Below are 11,731 nucleotides of genomic sequence, written 5' to 3'. Positions count from 1 at the left end.
CACAAAATTCACACTTTGATCACAAAATTCTAAATAAGTATATTACGATCAAATAAGGAAATATGTGTGCAAAACCTTTCCCTAATTCTAGCGCACTTTCTGTGGTGATTTACCTTGAATGCAAGATTGACGCTTCGATCTTTCTATGAATAATATCAACTCATTCTACGTAAAATGATGTAACGATTTATCAAAAGTCAGTGTATCAAATTATGTACCTGTTTTCTTCAATTACATTTTTTAAAAAAATATGTGCCATGTATACATAAAGTAGAAAAAAGGAAATAAGCAAATCACAATTAATCAATTAATCGACGGAAATGCCCCTCATTAATTTTCGAAATCACAATCCTCATCCATCTTAATATCCTTAATTTACAAAAAAGTAAATATTCTCACTCAAAGATTATTGATAGAAATCATAAATCTGTTAAACTGTCGATTGCAGTGGTAGGCCGTAGATTTATGATGCAACAATTTACGTGACAATAATTAAATGCATCGTACATCTACGAAAATGATATTACTAAAATCATTCTACGAATTAAATAAATATAATATTTACATCACAGAACTTAAACCACATTTATCGTATCGTTTGAGACATGTGTAATGGCGTTAACATCAAATCGAATGCAGCATCTTTGAAATTTGCGCCTCTTAAATTCGCGTCGTGTAAATCAGATCCCGATAAGTCACAGCACTGTAACAAATATAAATAATTTACTTGTATCATAAAAAAATAAAGAAATATGTGTTATAAGAAGAATAATTATTAATAAGATAGTACCTCTAAATCAGCACCAGCTAATACAGCTGATCTAAGAATACAGTTTCTTAAAATAGCATTTTTTAACGTTGCCACCCTAAGATTTACGGCAGCCATGATACTGCCTTCAAGATTGGCACCTTTAAGATTTACACCTTCCATATTAGTGGGTACACCTAAAGGGTCTTCAAAATTACATGAATGTAGATCGGCAGCGGCTAAATTCGCGCACATCATCCTTACGCGAATTAACTGTGCACCTTGTAAATTTGCATAAGACAAATCTGCTCGTTCAAAACAACAACCAGATAAATTCGAACCTGCTAAACTACAGCCACGCATAATTGCATACTGAAATATTATTTCAAATTTATGATAACTACTTTTATTTACATAAACTTAATTTATTATTATAATATCAAAGTAATTCTAATTACCTTAAAATTTATATTCCTGAGATCTAACTTTGATAAGTCAGCACCAACAAAATTAACACCTTGAAATCTAAGTTCTGAGGTTGTAGGTGTTGACATAATTGCTTTAAGTACATCTTTACGAGTAAGGGATACCAAACCACTCCTCTGAAGCTCTTTTTCATCTGCCATTGCAGTCAATATATCAATGGCACCTTCTATTCCATAGAAACGTGCTTCTGCCAAAACACCTAAAGAAAATGAAATATATAAAGATATAAATAAAATTATAACTAAAGAAGAAAAATCTTATATTCAATAGAAAAATTATTTAAATCATAATCACACCAAAAACTCATACAACTAACAAATTAATGAATTACAAAATATTCTAAAAATCACACCTGCTGCATTCACATTGGCATCAAGTATTATCTGTCCATGTCTTAAATAATTCAACAATGGTTCAAAGTATGTGGGACTCCTATCAATTAAAAATGCACCATTTTTGTCTTGTCGACTAGGTAAGATTCTTTGTTCTGTGTCTGTGGCGTCTGTAAACATTCTGTGTTTTCGTATTATAAGTATGTGCAAAAATATTAACTAAAAATCAATAAAACAGTACCAGTACATTTTCTGATATAACAATTACAACTCTGCTTAGACCATAAATCAATTAAACATATTTGTTTACCTGGCCAACATACACGTTGGTTCCTTTTTTGTTAAAGTATCTCTGGTTGTTGTGAAATATTTTCCACCGACATTCAATGTAATCCATTCTGAATTAAATGAATTCTGATTTATCTGACTCCGAGTACAAGGCTTATCCTTTGGAATAAAATCTTCTCCACATGAAACATATAAAACATCGTCATCCCTGCAAGAAGTTCATTCTGCTAAATTATGTGTGCTATGAACATAATAAAAAAATAGATTGATTATTGATATAGTTTACTTTACCGAACTACATTGATATCATCGATTTCTCCACCTTGAACATTAAATATCCTTTTAGCAGTAATGTTAAATTTTGAACCAGCTGCAGTCAACAATTCATCTAATGAACTATTTACTAAAAATACCTAAAACAAATACATATAAAATTATATATCTAAAATTTATTGTAATTTACTAAAATAACCATCTAAATCAATTTTGAATGCAAAACTTCATTATTACATGTAACAACATTTTGTCAAACAAAAAGATATAATTATATAAATTCTATCCTACAAGTAAAATTAAATTACATTTCTCCATAAAATATATTAAATCTTTCATGAGTATAAATTTATCATCTATAACATAGAAATATTATAAAACAGCAATTATGTTTATTTTTACAATCCTCTTTTTATACTTATTTTAATTGTTAACTATAGAAATTTTGTAATAGGTATTAAAATCTTTCAAAAAAATTAAATACAAAAAAATATAAATGGATTTTAGAAATTATAAGGATACTTTCTCATATTTTAATTGTTCTTTATTAAAGATTTTATTTAAATATTACCGTTTCCGGTTTAAAAACTAAAAAATATAAATATGTATAAACCATATTTATATTTAATATTCATTAATTAACATATTAACAATAATTAACAAAATTTACTAACACATTTAGATACAAATAAAAATATATATATTTTGTAGATTAAATAGTTTATTTAAACAAAAAGAAATTATAAGAATGTTAAATATAAAAAACTCCTAAAAAGCTGTCCACGCCGAAAAAAAAGATAATTTCCAAGTATATACTTAGTTTTGTTTATGTAATAAACGTACAGGATATATATATAACAACATTTTTCTAATATCTCTAAAAATATATTATATAATATATAAATTTATATTATTCAAAATAAAATAATATGTAATTTAATTACGATATAAAGCAAAAGTTGAAGAAATATAATGTGAAGGAATTGATTGAAAATGAAAAGTAAACAATTAATCAAAATGTATTATGCATATGAATAAAATCGCAGCCACCTTGCCATTTGAAACGTCAGTGCCATTGACAAAAAGTGTTACCCTCTTCATAACTAGAAAACTGTAAATCTTTATGTAATAAAAAAGTAGTATTAGCCAGCAATACTAAATAAGATAAAATCACAAGCAAATTACATATAAGACCGAACAACTTGCCATGTTAAAAATGGCTGTAAGACTGAGGTATACATTTTTCAGATGTTAATACCATACAACTAAACGTGAATCATAAATTTCTCATTGAGAAACGCCTTAAGTGTAAAATTTTGACGCTTTCATAACTGCATATAAAGAAAATTGTAATTTAGGTAAAAATTATTACCAAGCTTTATTACATTATAGAAAATCTAAACTATTTTATTTCCGCCTTTTTGATAATTACCAAGATAACATTTAAAAAATATATCTTTATAATGTTTCATATCATGTAACAATCTAAATTATTTATCTCGATTAAATATAATTAACTTTAATTAAATATAAAAATAACTGTGATTTATTATTACTGAAAGCATGCAAATTTAAGTGGAGTGTGTATTATACTGTTATCAGAGGAAATTTTCTCTCTGCTGTTATATTCAATTTGATGGAATCTGGGGACTTTAAGATTGTTTCAGATGTCCATAAAACACTGAACACAGACTTCTGTCTATGGCTCTGAATTACAATTATATAAACAAATCTCAGCATTCATATACCGAAACTTAGGGAAAATCGTCCAAAAATTGAGTCGTTTTTAGTCGTGAAAAATCAACATGGAAGGTCAATAAAGTCCGCGTTCTTGCAAGGCAGACAGAGATGAGTAGAGTATCTCTGGTTCTGTCTAAGATATTCATATCATGACACGCGTGCACAGAATGAGAATCTTCTTATCTACTATGTTGATTTTTCGTAACTACTCACGATTCAATATTCGGACGGTTTTCCCTAGCGAATGTCGAGAACTGTCTATATCACTGTGGTGTGTACGGTCGGACGCAAAAGTTTTATGATTTTAAAATCACTCGTTACTTGCAGCTTACACTATTATACCTAGCAATACGATTTATACTATGCTGCACTATGTACAAAAATCTACAAAAATTCACAAGCGCATTGTGCTACAATAATTTATAAGCGATCTGTTTTACACATAGTCATATATTAAATCAATTTTAAATTTCGTTTCGGCTTATAGGGGATATTTGTAGCTTGGTAAAAATCATCGAAACCAACTTCACATAATCATACCAAAAACAAATTCACGCGATAAGGTGACAATACTAATTTCTTTTACTCTCCCATGTTTGTTACAAAATATTTTATCGACTTCAATATCTACCTTGTCCTATGATACTTGTTATAAATGAAACTATAAAAAGATTGGTATCACTGATTATTATTCATTTATTCACACAGATCCAACATTTAACCTAGACGCGAAGTAAGAAATTATGGCTACGTACTATTTCACAGGATGATTTCGTCAGTGAAAATGAATGATCGTTTAACATTCAAGTGAATTATAATCATTTTGAATACTTTATTTATCATGGAGTTAGGTTTACCTAACACGTTATTACCAGGTGATCCACGATTAGTAGATCACATTGTAGGAGAAGTTAAATCTCAAGGAATTTTTGATCAATTTCGTAAAGAATGTATTGCCGATGTTGATACCAAGGTATGCAATATATTTATATATAATATTTAAACAATTGATTCATTATTAAGATCTTATGCAATAATATAACTATTACTATATACATTTTGAACAATATTTTAAAATCGTAATATAATAATTTTTAAAGTAATGTATATATATGGTTTTCACCTACTATATTCAAACATACTATATAATAACAATTTTTCTTGCTTATTTATAGGCATATATATTGTTGGTAATAATTTTTATCATTTTCATTGCAGCCTGCATATCAAAATTTACGTACAAGAGTAGAAGGATCTGTAAATTCTTTCCTTAGCAAACAATCATGGAAACCAGATTTAAACAAAAATCAGTTGAGAGAAACATTAAGGAAGCATATACATGAAGCTCCTTATTTAGATGCCGGTGTAGAACGCATAGTAGATCAAGTAGTAAATCCAAAAGTATATTCTGTCTTCATGCATCAGATTGAAGATGTAGTATACAAATTTTTAGGAATAGAAAGACCTAAGGCAAAAGAAAAAAATGGTTTGTGTGGCCTTAAAGATTTATTACCCAAAGATTTAGATCCTGTTTCACCAGAGTCTGATAAAAATAGTTTAAAAGATGTATCTTTGGAGTCTATGGATGCAATGGAAGATTTAGAAATAAAAAAAGATATAAAATTTAATGAACAAAAGTCACTAGAAGAAGAAATCTCCAATGAAAAAGGTAAAGATAGTATATCTGAAAATGGACAGGTTTCTTCAGAAGAAAAAGCATTAGATGAAAGTGATAAAATTTTTAATAAGACTGGTAGTATTTTAAATTTAAATACATCTGGAAAATCAGATGATAAAACAGAGGAGGATGAAGAAGACAGTCCCACTTTTGAACCAATTGATATTATGAATCTAAATGAATCTAATAATTCCAATGATTCACATTTATCAGGTATATCAGAATTAACTAGCCATAGATCTAGAAGTCCTGATTTTTGTAACGAATTATCAAGAGACAACTTTGATTATAGTAATCAAGATTCACAACTAAGCAAAGTTTCTTCTGATTCTCGGTTATCTATTGTAACTGACTTTGGATCTTCTAATCATGCATCAACTCCGATACATGATCCATTGAAAGATGAAGTCAATAAAGATAGGTATGATGTTAAAAATATTAAAGACAATTTTAAAGCTATCAGAGAATATGAATCCAGTAAAAATAAAAGTAATAAAAATATTTTTGAATTAAATAAGAATAAGGATGTACAAGATGTTAAAGATTCTAAAACTATTAAAAACAATTTATCCTCTAAAGAAAATTCTCGTGATGCTACAGATAGCAGTATAAAAGATAGATATGAATATAAAAATAATAAAGATAAAAGCAGAGACCATGAATCTAAATCAAAATCAAAAGATAAAAATCATGTAAAAGATGGAAAGCATCATAGAGATAGAAGTAGTGACAAAAAAAAAGAAAGGAGTCATAGCAGTTCAAAGTATGACAAATATGATAAAAATAAACCTAAAGATAAAAACGATCAACCAAAAGAAACTATAGATAAAATTAAAGATACAGAAAAGGATAACTACAATAAAACAAAGGAAGATAAAATAAGAGAAACAGACAAGAAAGATAATATTAGTAAAGAAGGAAAAGATCTAAAAGATCTTTACAAAGAAAAGATTAGGGAACTTAGAGAGAAGAAAGAATTAACAGAAAAAGAAAAATTAAATAAAGACAACAAAGAATCAAAATCAAATAAAGAAAATAAAGACAAAAAGGATTTTCCAAAAGATAAAAAGTTGTATAAGAAAGATCATAAAACTTCCTCCAAAAATTCTTCATCAAGTTCTCATGAAGTGAAAACTATTAAAGCATCTGAAAAAATTGTTGATGGGAAAGAAAAAAGAAATGAATCGAAGGACAGAGATAAGAATAAACGAGATGAGAGACGTACTTCTAAAGATCATATGAAGTCTAAAAATCATATCAGTATGAAATCAGACCCACCAGAAAAATTAGATAAACAGGATGCAAAGAAATTTATAAAAAATGAAAAAGAAGAAAAGATTGATAAACCTGAAGTAAGAAAAGATGTTAAATCAAATAATGAAAAGGTAAATGGTAAAAAGGACGCTAAAAATCATACACAAAGTAAAAGTTCAACACGAAATGAGAAATTAGATAGCAAAAAAGATAATAAAAGTGATTCCCAACATAAAGACAAAAGGCGAAGAGAAGAGAAAAAGTCCAAGTCAAAAGATGACCATTCTAGTTTAAGAAGGAATTCTAACGATCGACGTTCTACAGATAGAGATGGTTCAAATGGGTCAAGTAGCAAAAGTTCACAGTCTAGTAATTCTGGATCTAACATTGCAAATAATAAGTCAAATACATCAACTTTTTCTAAAGAAACAAATCATATGACTAATTCAGGCAGTGAAACATCAGACAATGTTGAAGAATCACATCCAAGTGATCTAAAGTTATCATTTGAACAACAAAGTTATAAATTGGATAAAGCAACAGAATTACATACAGAATACAAAACTGACAACACTAATAATCAGGAAATACATGTTAAACAAGAATTAGAATTTAATGATATTAACCTGCCTCTAAAAAAACGAGCTTTGCTAGGAGAAGATTATAGCATTTCAGGAGAAATGAAAGTAAAGAAACCAAAATTTGCAAAAAATATACATGAAGCTAAAAAGTTAATGAAAATTAGGAAACAGATAGAGAAACAGAAACTTAAAGAAAATAAGAAATTAGAGAAAAAACTTAGTGAAAAAATAGAACAACCAATTCAAACAAATACCATACATAATGATAATGTTGAAAGTATACCAGATGAAGAACGTGTTCAAATAATAGAAATACCAGATGAAGAGTATGAAGAGCCATATCCTGAGAAATATACTAATTTAACATTAGAAGAAAGATCAATAATGATGTTACAAACTGAAGCTGGTGCAAAAGATTTGTTGGAGACACATTCTAATCTAAAATTGAAATTGTCAGACATGGAACTATGTATAAAAAAATCATTAAGTGAAACACTTCCCAATAAAATAGAAAAGGAATCTATCCAACCACCAAGTTCAAATATTCAAAAAACATTGTCTGATAAAAAAGGAGCTGAAAATTCACAAAATAAAGAATCATTGTCTTCTAGCATAGAAGAAGCAGACAACAATATGATAAAGGCAGAAGAAATAGATAATTCTGTAGACATATATTCTAAAAAGAAAACGCAACAACAAACCAATGTATCTGAAATAAAAATACATGTAGTACCTCAAGAACCAAACCATTTTAGTATTGATACTAATAAAAAAGATGTAAGCGAGAAAAAAGAGCAATTACAGTTAAGTAATATAAATACACATAACATGACGTGTTCAAACAATAATAAAAGTATAGAGATACCTACAACATCAAAATTTAGAGATGAAGATGTTTCACAGGATGCTCAAAATAGTAGTCTTTCTAATGTAAATAGCTGTATAATTAATAGAGATTGCATTATAAAACCTAAAGAGCAACAACCAGAGGCAATAGAATCAACATTAATGGAAACTGAAGATAATGAAGATTGTCGTTACTTCAAAGCAGATAATGAAAAATCAGAAAAATTTTCTAGTTTCTTAGAATCATTGGAATTGATAGAAAACAGTTCTTTAGAAGACATAATAGAGAGTTTAGGAGGTCAAGTTGTATCTTCAGTGCCAAAAGCTATGGCACCACCTTTACCAAAACGCAAACATTCGTCTAGCCCATTGACAGATATATTATTAAATAATTCAAATAATAATAACGATAGTCATAAAAAAGGACTGAGTCTACCTAATGAAGAAGCATTAAGTAATATAAAAAAGAGAAAACTGGTACCTAAGAAGCAAAGGCTTCAACCAAACATATGTGCTCCACAAGGACTTTTAAATGGGGAAAATTTTGTTATGCCTTTAAGTCCAGAAAGTGATGTATCTGCAACAAGTGAAAAAATACCCTCTTCAAATCTGATTAAAGAAGACAAAGGGTATGTTGAATAATTATTTCTTTTTCATTTTTACTTATTTTTTAACCCCTTAATGCTTTTCTCAAATTCACCATTATAAAATGCACAAATTTTTCATTTATTCATTTTATGTGGATATGAAAACTTATGTTCTGCATTTTTAAAGATGTCATAAAAAGTAAAGAATTGTACTCAACATGCCTGATTATACAATGATTAGATTGTTTTCTGTACTATTTTTCTGTATAATATGCTAATAATTCAATGATAACACAATAATAATCATAGAAAGAATAAAATATAACAATAAAAACAATAAAACAAAATTCTAAACTATCGAAAAGAGAACATAAGGAAGAATTTTACTCATTCAAAAACTGAAAAAATAGACATATAATATAAACATATATATAATAAGACATACCACTTTAAAGTTGTGGATATTGTTATCTTTTATTCATTTAATATATGTATAAAAGGAAACAATTAGTAAAGCAACATACAATATAATTTATAAATAGCATAAAATGTTACAGTTTCAATTTTATCCGTGGTTAGATTGAACATCAAGCGGTGGGCATATTGGCTTAGCTCATGAATTGGACATGTTCATATATGTCACGGATGTGAGCGTCAAGGGGTTAATATGGGGAAGAATGTTAAAACCAGAGTTTTTTTTTATAAACTTCTAGATAAATATTTTATTTTTATAAGTATATGTAAAAAATTAAAAATCTTATATTTATTATAAATTTGTTTAAGGTCTCTATTTATGAAAAAACAAGTTACCTAGAAGCTATTGAGATATCAAATACCAACAAATTATATATAACATACAATGTAAAAAGTTAAATCTACATATCTTTGTAATGTTAAAAAATTTCATTTAAAATATGGATGTATCTTTACTAATCATACTATAATTAGTTTGTTATGTAATTGCAGCCGGCATAGAAGCAGTCAACGTTATTCAAGTGATGACTTATACAAACCACGTCCATTATTTTCAAGTTCTTCTCGTAGAAGTAGGAGATCTAATCAGGTATAGCTAGTAGTTCATAGTCTCAGATGTTGAATTGTTTTACTTTATATAAACAGAAATCCTAATTGTTGATTCTAGTAACATACCCTATATTATATTTGAATAAAATATTTTTAAACTTTAATTAATGTAAGATACTGATGTGACCAAGGAAAAATTTGTGAACTATTATACTTATAACATATTTAAAATTTATTCTAAAAATTTAGTCATATCTTTTATGCAAAACATTTAAGTTAATGTATTTAACATTTCTTTAAGTATGTGTTAAATTAGAGAAATTTGAAAGTTTTCTATAAATTGGCATTCTTTAAATATATTGTAAATTTGAAAAGAAAAATCTGCATTACATTTAAATAAAAGGAATATTAAATATATTTTATGGAATTCTTACATAATGTTATAATTTGAATAAGAATTACTTATGTAAAATTATTAAATCTAACACAGTATTAACAAAGAAAAATATGCACTTCAAAATATTTTTGAAATAAAAGTAAAGATCTTTTAAGAACATTTATTTAATAAATATTCAAGTACACAATACTTTGAAAAATTCAGAAAACTGCAAACAATGTGAAATACGTATATGAATTGAATTGAAAATTGTTGCAAATATTTATTTTTTCAAGAATATATATAAATTTTTGTGAATATGTATGTTTAAGTTACATTTGAAATTATATTAAGTACTACATCTGAATAATTCTTGTTTATAAAAAAAGATAGTTAATATTTTTTCATATTACTTATATGAAAATTATTGTATAAAATTCAACTTCTTATAAAAAATACACAAATGCGTAATTAATAGTGTGCAATTTTCGTTGATATACAATATATTACATTAAAAATATACATGATATATTTATAGGACTACAAGTTAGGTAATTATTGTATACATATTATTTAAACAAATTATTTAAAACAAACACATTACTCATAATATAAGTTTTGTGTATGCTTATAAGAAATTTTATAGTGTAATTTTCTTATAAGTTACTATTCGCTAAAGTGTACATGTTGATAAAGAATGTGTAAGAATAGTGCAAGCCTGATAAGATTAAAGGGAAAAAATTGTTAGTACTTTTGAACAGTTATTTTAGAGAATAATGTATGATTCAAAGTATAACAATATTGTTTGCTTCTTGATATATTCTATTGGTAAATATATTGCACTTTATTTTAGTGAAAGCGTTAGTAATTAAAACCAATTTTTCTGTGATGTTAAAAGAAGATAAGCTATAGTTTCTATAAACGTTCTTTTCTTTCTTTTTTCTTTTTTTTTTAAATATGAAACAACAGCAACGAGAAAATTGCAATGCAGGGGAACGACTAATTGCACACTATCTCACTTCCAACTCAATACTTAAAGATTGTAATATTAAATTTTTACAAAGAATGTTATATTTATTAATAAGCATGTTCTTTATTCTATACATGCATAAGTTTGTATAAATATGTATATAAAATAGAAGTAGATTACACTTTATTACTGTGAAAATATTGTAGAATATTTTTTCCAACTTTTTAAAATATTTATTGCTATATGTAATATAGTAACTAACAATTTATAAAACCCATTATTACTATAATTGCTTTAAAATAAAGTGACTTTTTGTATACATGTTAAGCAATCTATAAATATTTAAATCCTACCTTTAATTTTATATATTTAAATAAACAGTTCTACTACATTGTATGATATATTTAAACTGGAATTTTCTTAATTAGGAGTAATACTGTAATTTCCTTAATTAAGTATGTAAAAAGCGATTTCATTTTAAACGTTGCAGATGATAAGGTCAAAATAAAATTGTGTATAATTGCGTGGTTATGTCGATGATGGACTATT

At 26.7% G+C, this 11,731-nt stretch overlaps 2 protein-coding genes across 6 annotated transcripts; one reads left to right on the top strand and one right to left on the bottom strand.

The window, feature by feature from the left end:
• Nucleotides 1-487: 487 nt before the first annotated feature.
• Nucleotides 488-3,406, bottom strand: LOC132914348 (BTB/POZ domain-containing protein KCTD9). Of its 4 annotated transcripts, none has more exons than XM_060973379.1 (7): nt 3,178-3,406; nt 2,146-2,267; nt 1,877-2,062; nt 1,587-1,666; nt 1,207-1,433; nt 791-1,120; nt 488-703 (listed from the first exon to the last, which is right to left on the bottom strand). In XM_060973379.1, the coding sequence occupies exons 1-7, from the start codon at nt 3,226-3,228 to the stop codon at nt 587-589; spliced, it is 1,113 nt and encodes a 370-aa protein (XP_060829362.1). In that variant the 5' UTR covers nt 3,229-3,406; the 3' UTR covers nt 488-586. The 4 variants fall into 4 exon arrangements, with proteins under 4 accessions (XP_060829362.1, XP_060829361.1, XP_060829363.1 ...); XM_060973378.1 differs by having other exon boundaries at nt 1,587-1,747; nt 3,178-3,404; XM_060973380.1 differs by lacking the exon at nt 3,178-3,406 and having other exon boundaries at nt 1,587-1,785.
• Nucleotides 3,407-4,472: 1,066 nt separating this feature from the next.
• On the top strand, nt 4,473-11,509 carry LOC132914100 (myb-like protein X). 2 transcript variants are annotated; one of them, XM_060972926.1, is made up of 4 exons: nt 4,473-4,840; nt 5,086-8,855; nt 9,597-9,674; nt 9,780-11,509. In XM_060972926.1, the coding sequence occupies exons 1-3, from the start codon at nt 4,709-4,711 to the stop codon at nt 9,625-9,627; spliced, it is 3,933 nt and encodes a 1,310-aa protein (XP_060828909.1). In that variant the 5' UTR covers nt 4,473-4,708; the 3' UTR covers nt 9,628-9,674; nt 9,780-11,509. The 2 variants fall into 2 exon arrangements, with proteins under 2 accessions (XP_060828909.1, XP_060828908.1); XM_060972925.1 differs by lacking the exon at nt 9,597-9,674 and having other exon boundaries at nt 4,476-4,840.
• Nucleotides 11,510-11,731: the final 222 nt, after the last annotated feature.

The sequence above is a fragment of the Bombus pascuorum genome, chromosome 14 (assembly GCF_905332965.1).
Source record: "Bombus pascuorum chromosome 14, iyBomPasc1.1, whole genome shotgun sequence".
Lineage (NCBI taxonomy): Eukaryota > Metazoa > Arthropoda > Insecta > Hymenoptera > Apidae > Bombus > Bombus pascuorum.
The sequence above is the reverse complement of the archived record's forward strand: the minus strand, read 5'-3'. Positions and strand labels throughout refer to the sequence as shown.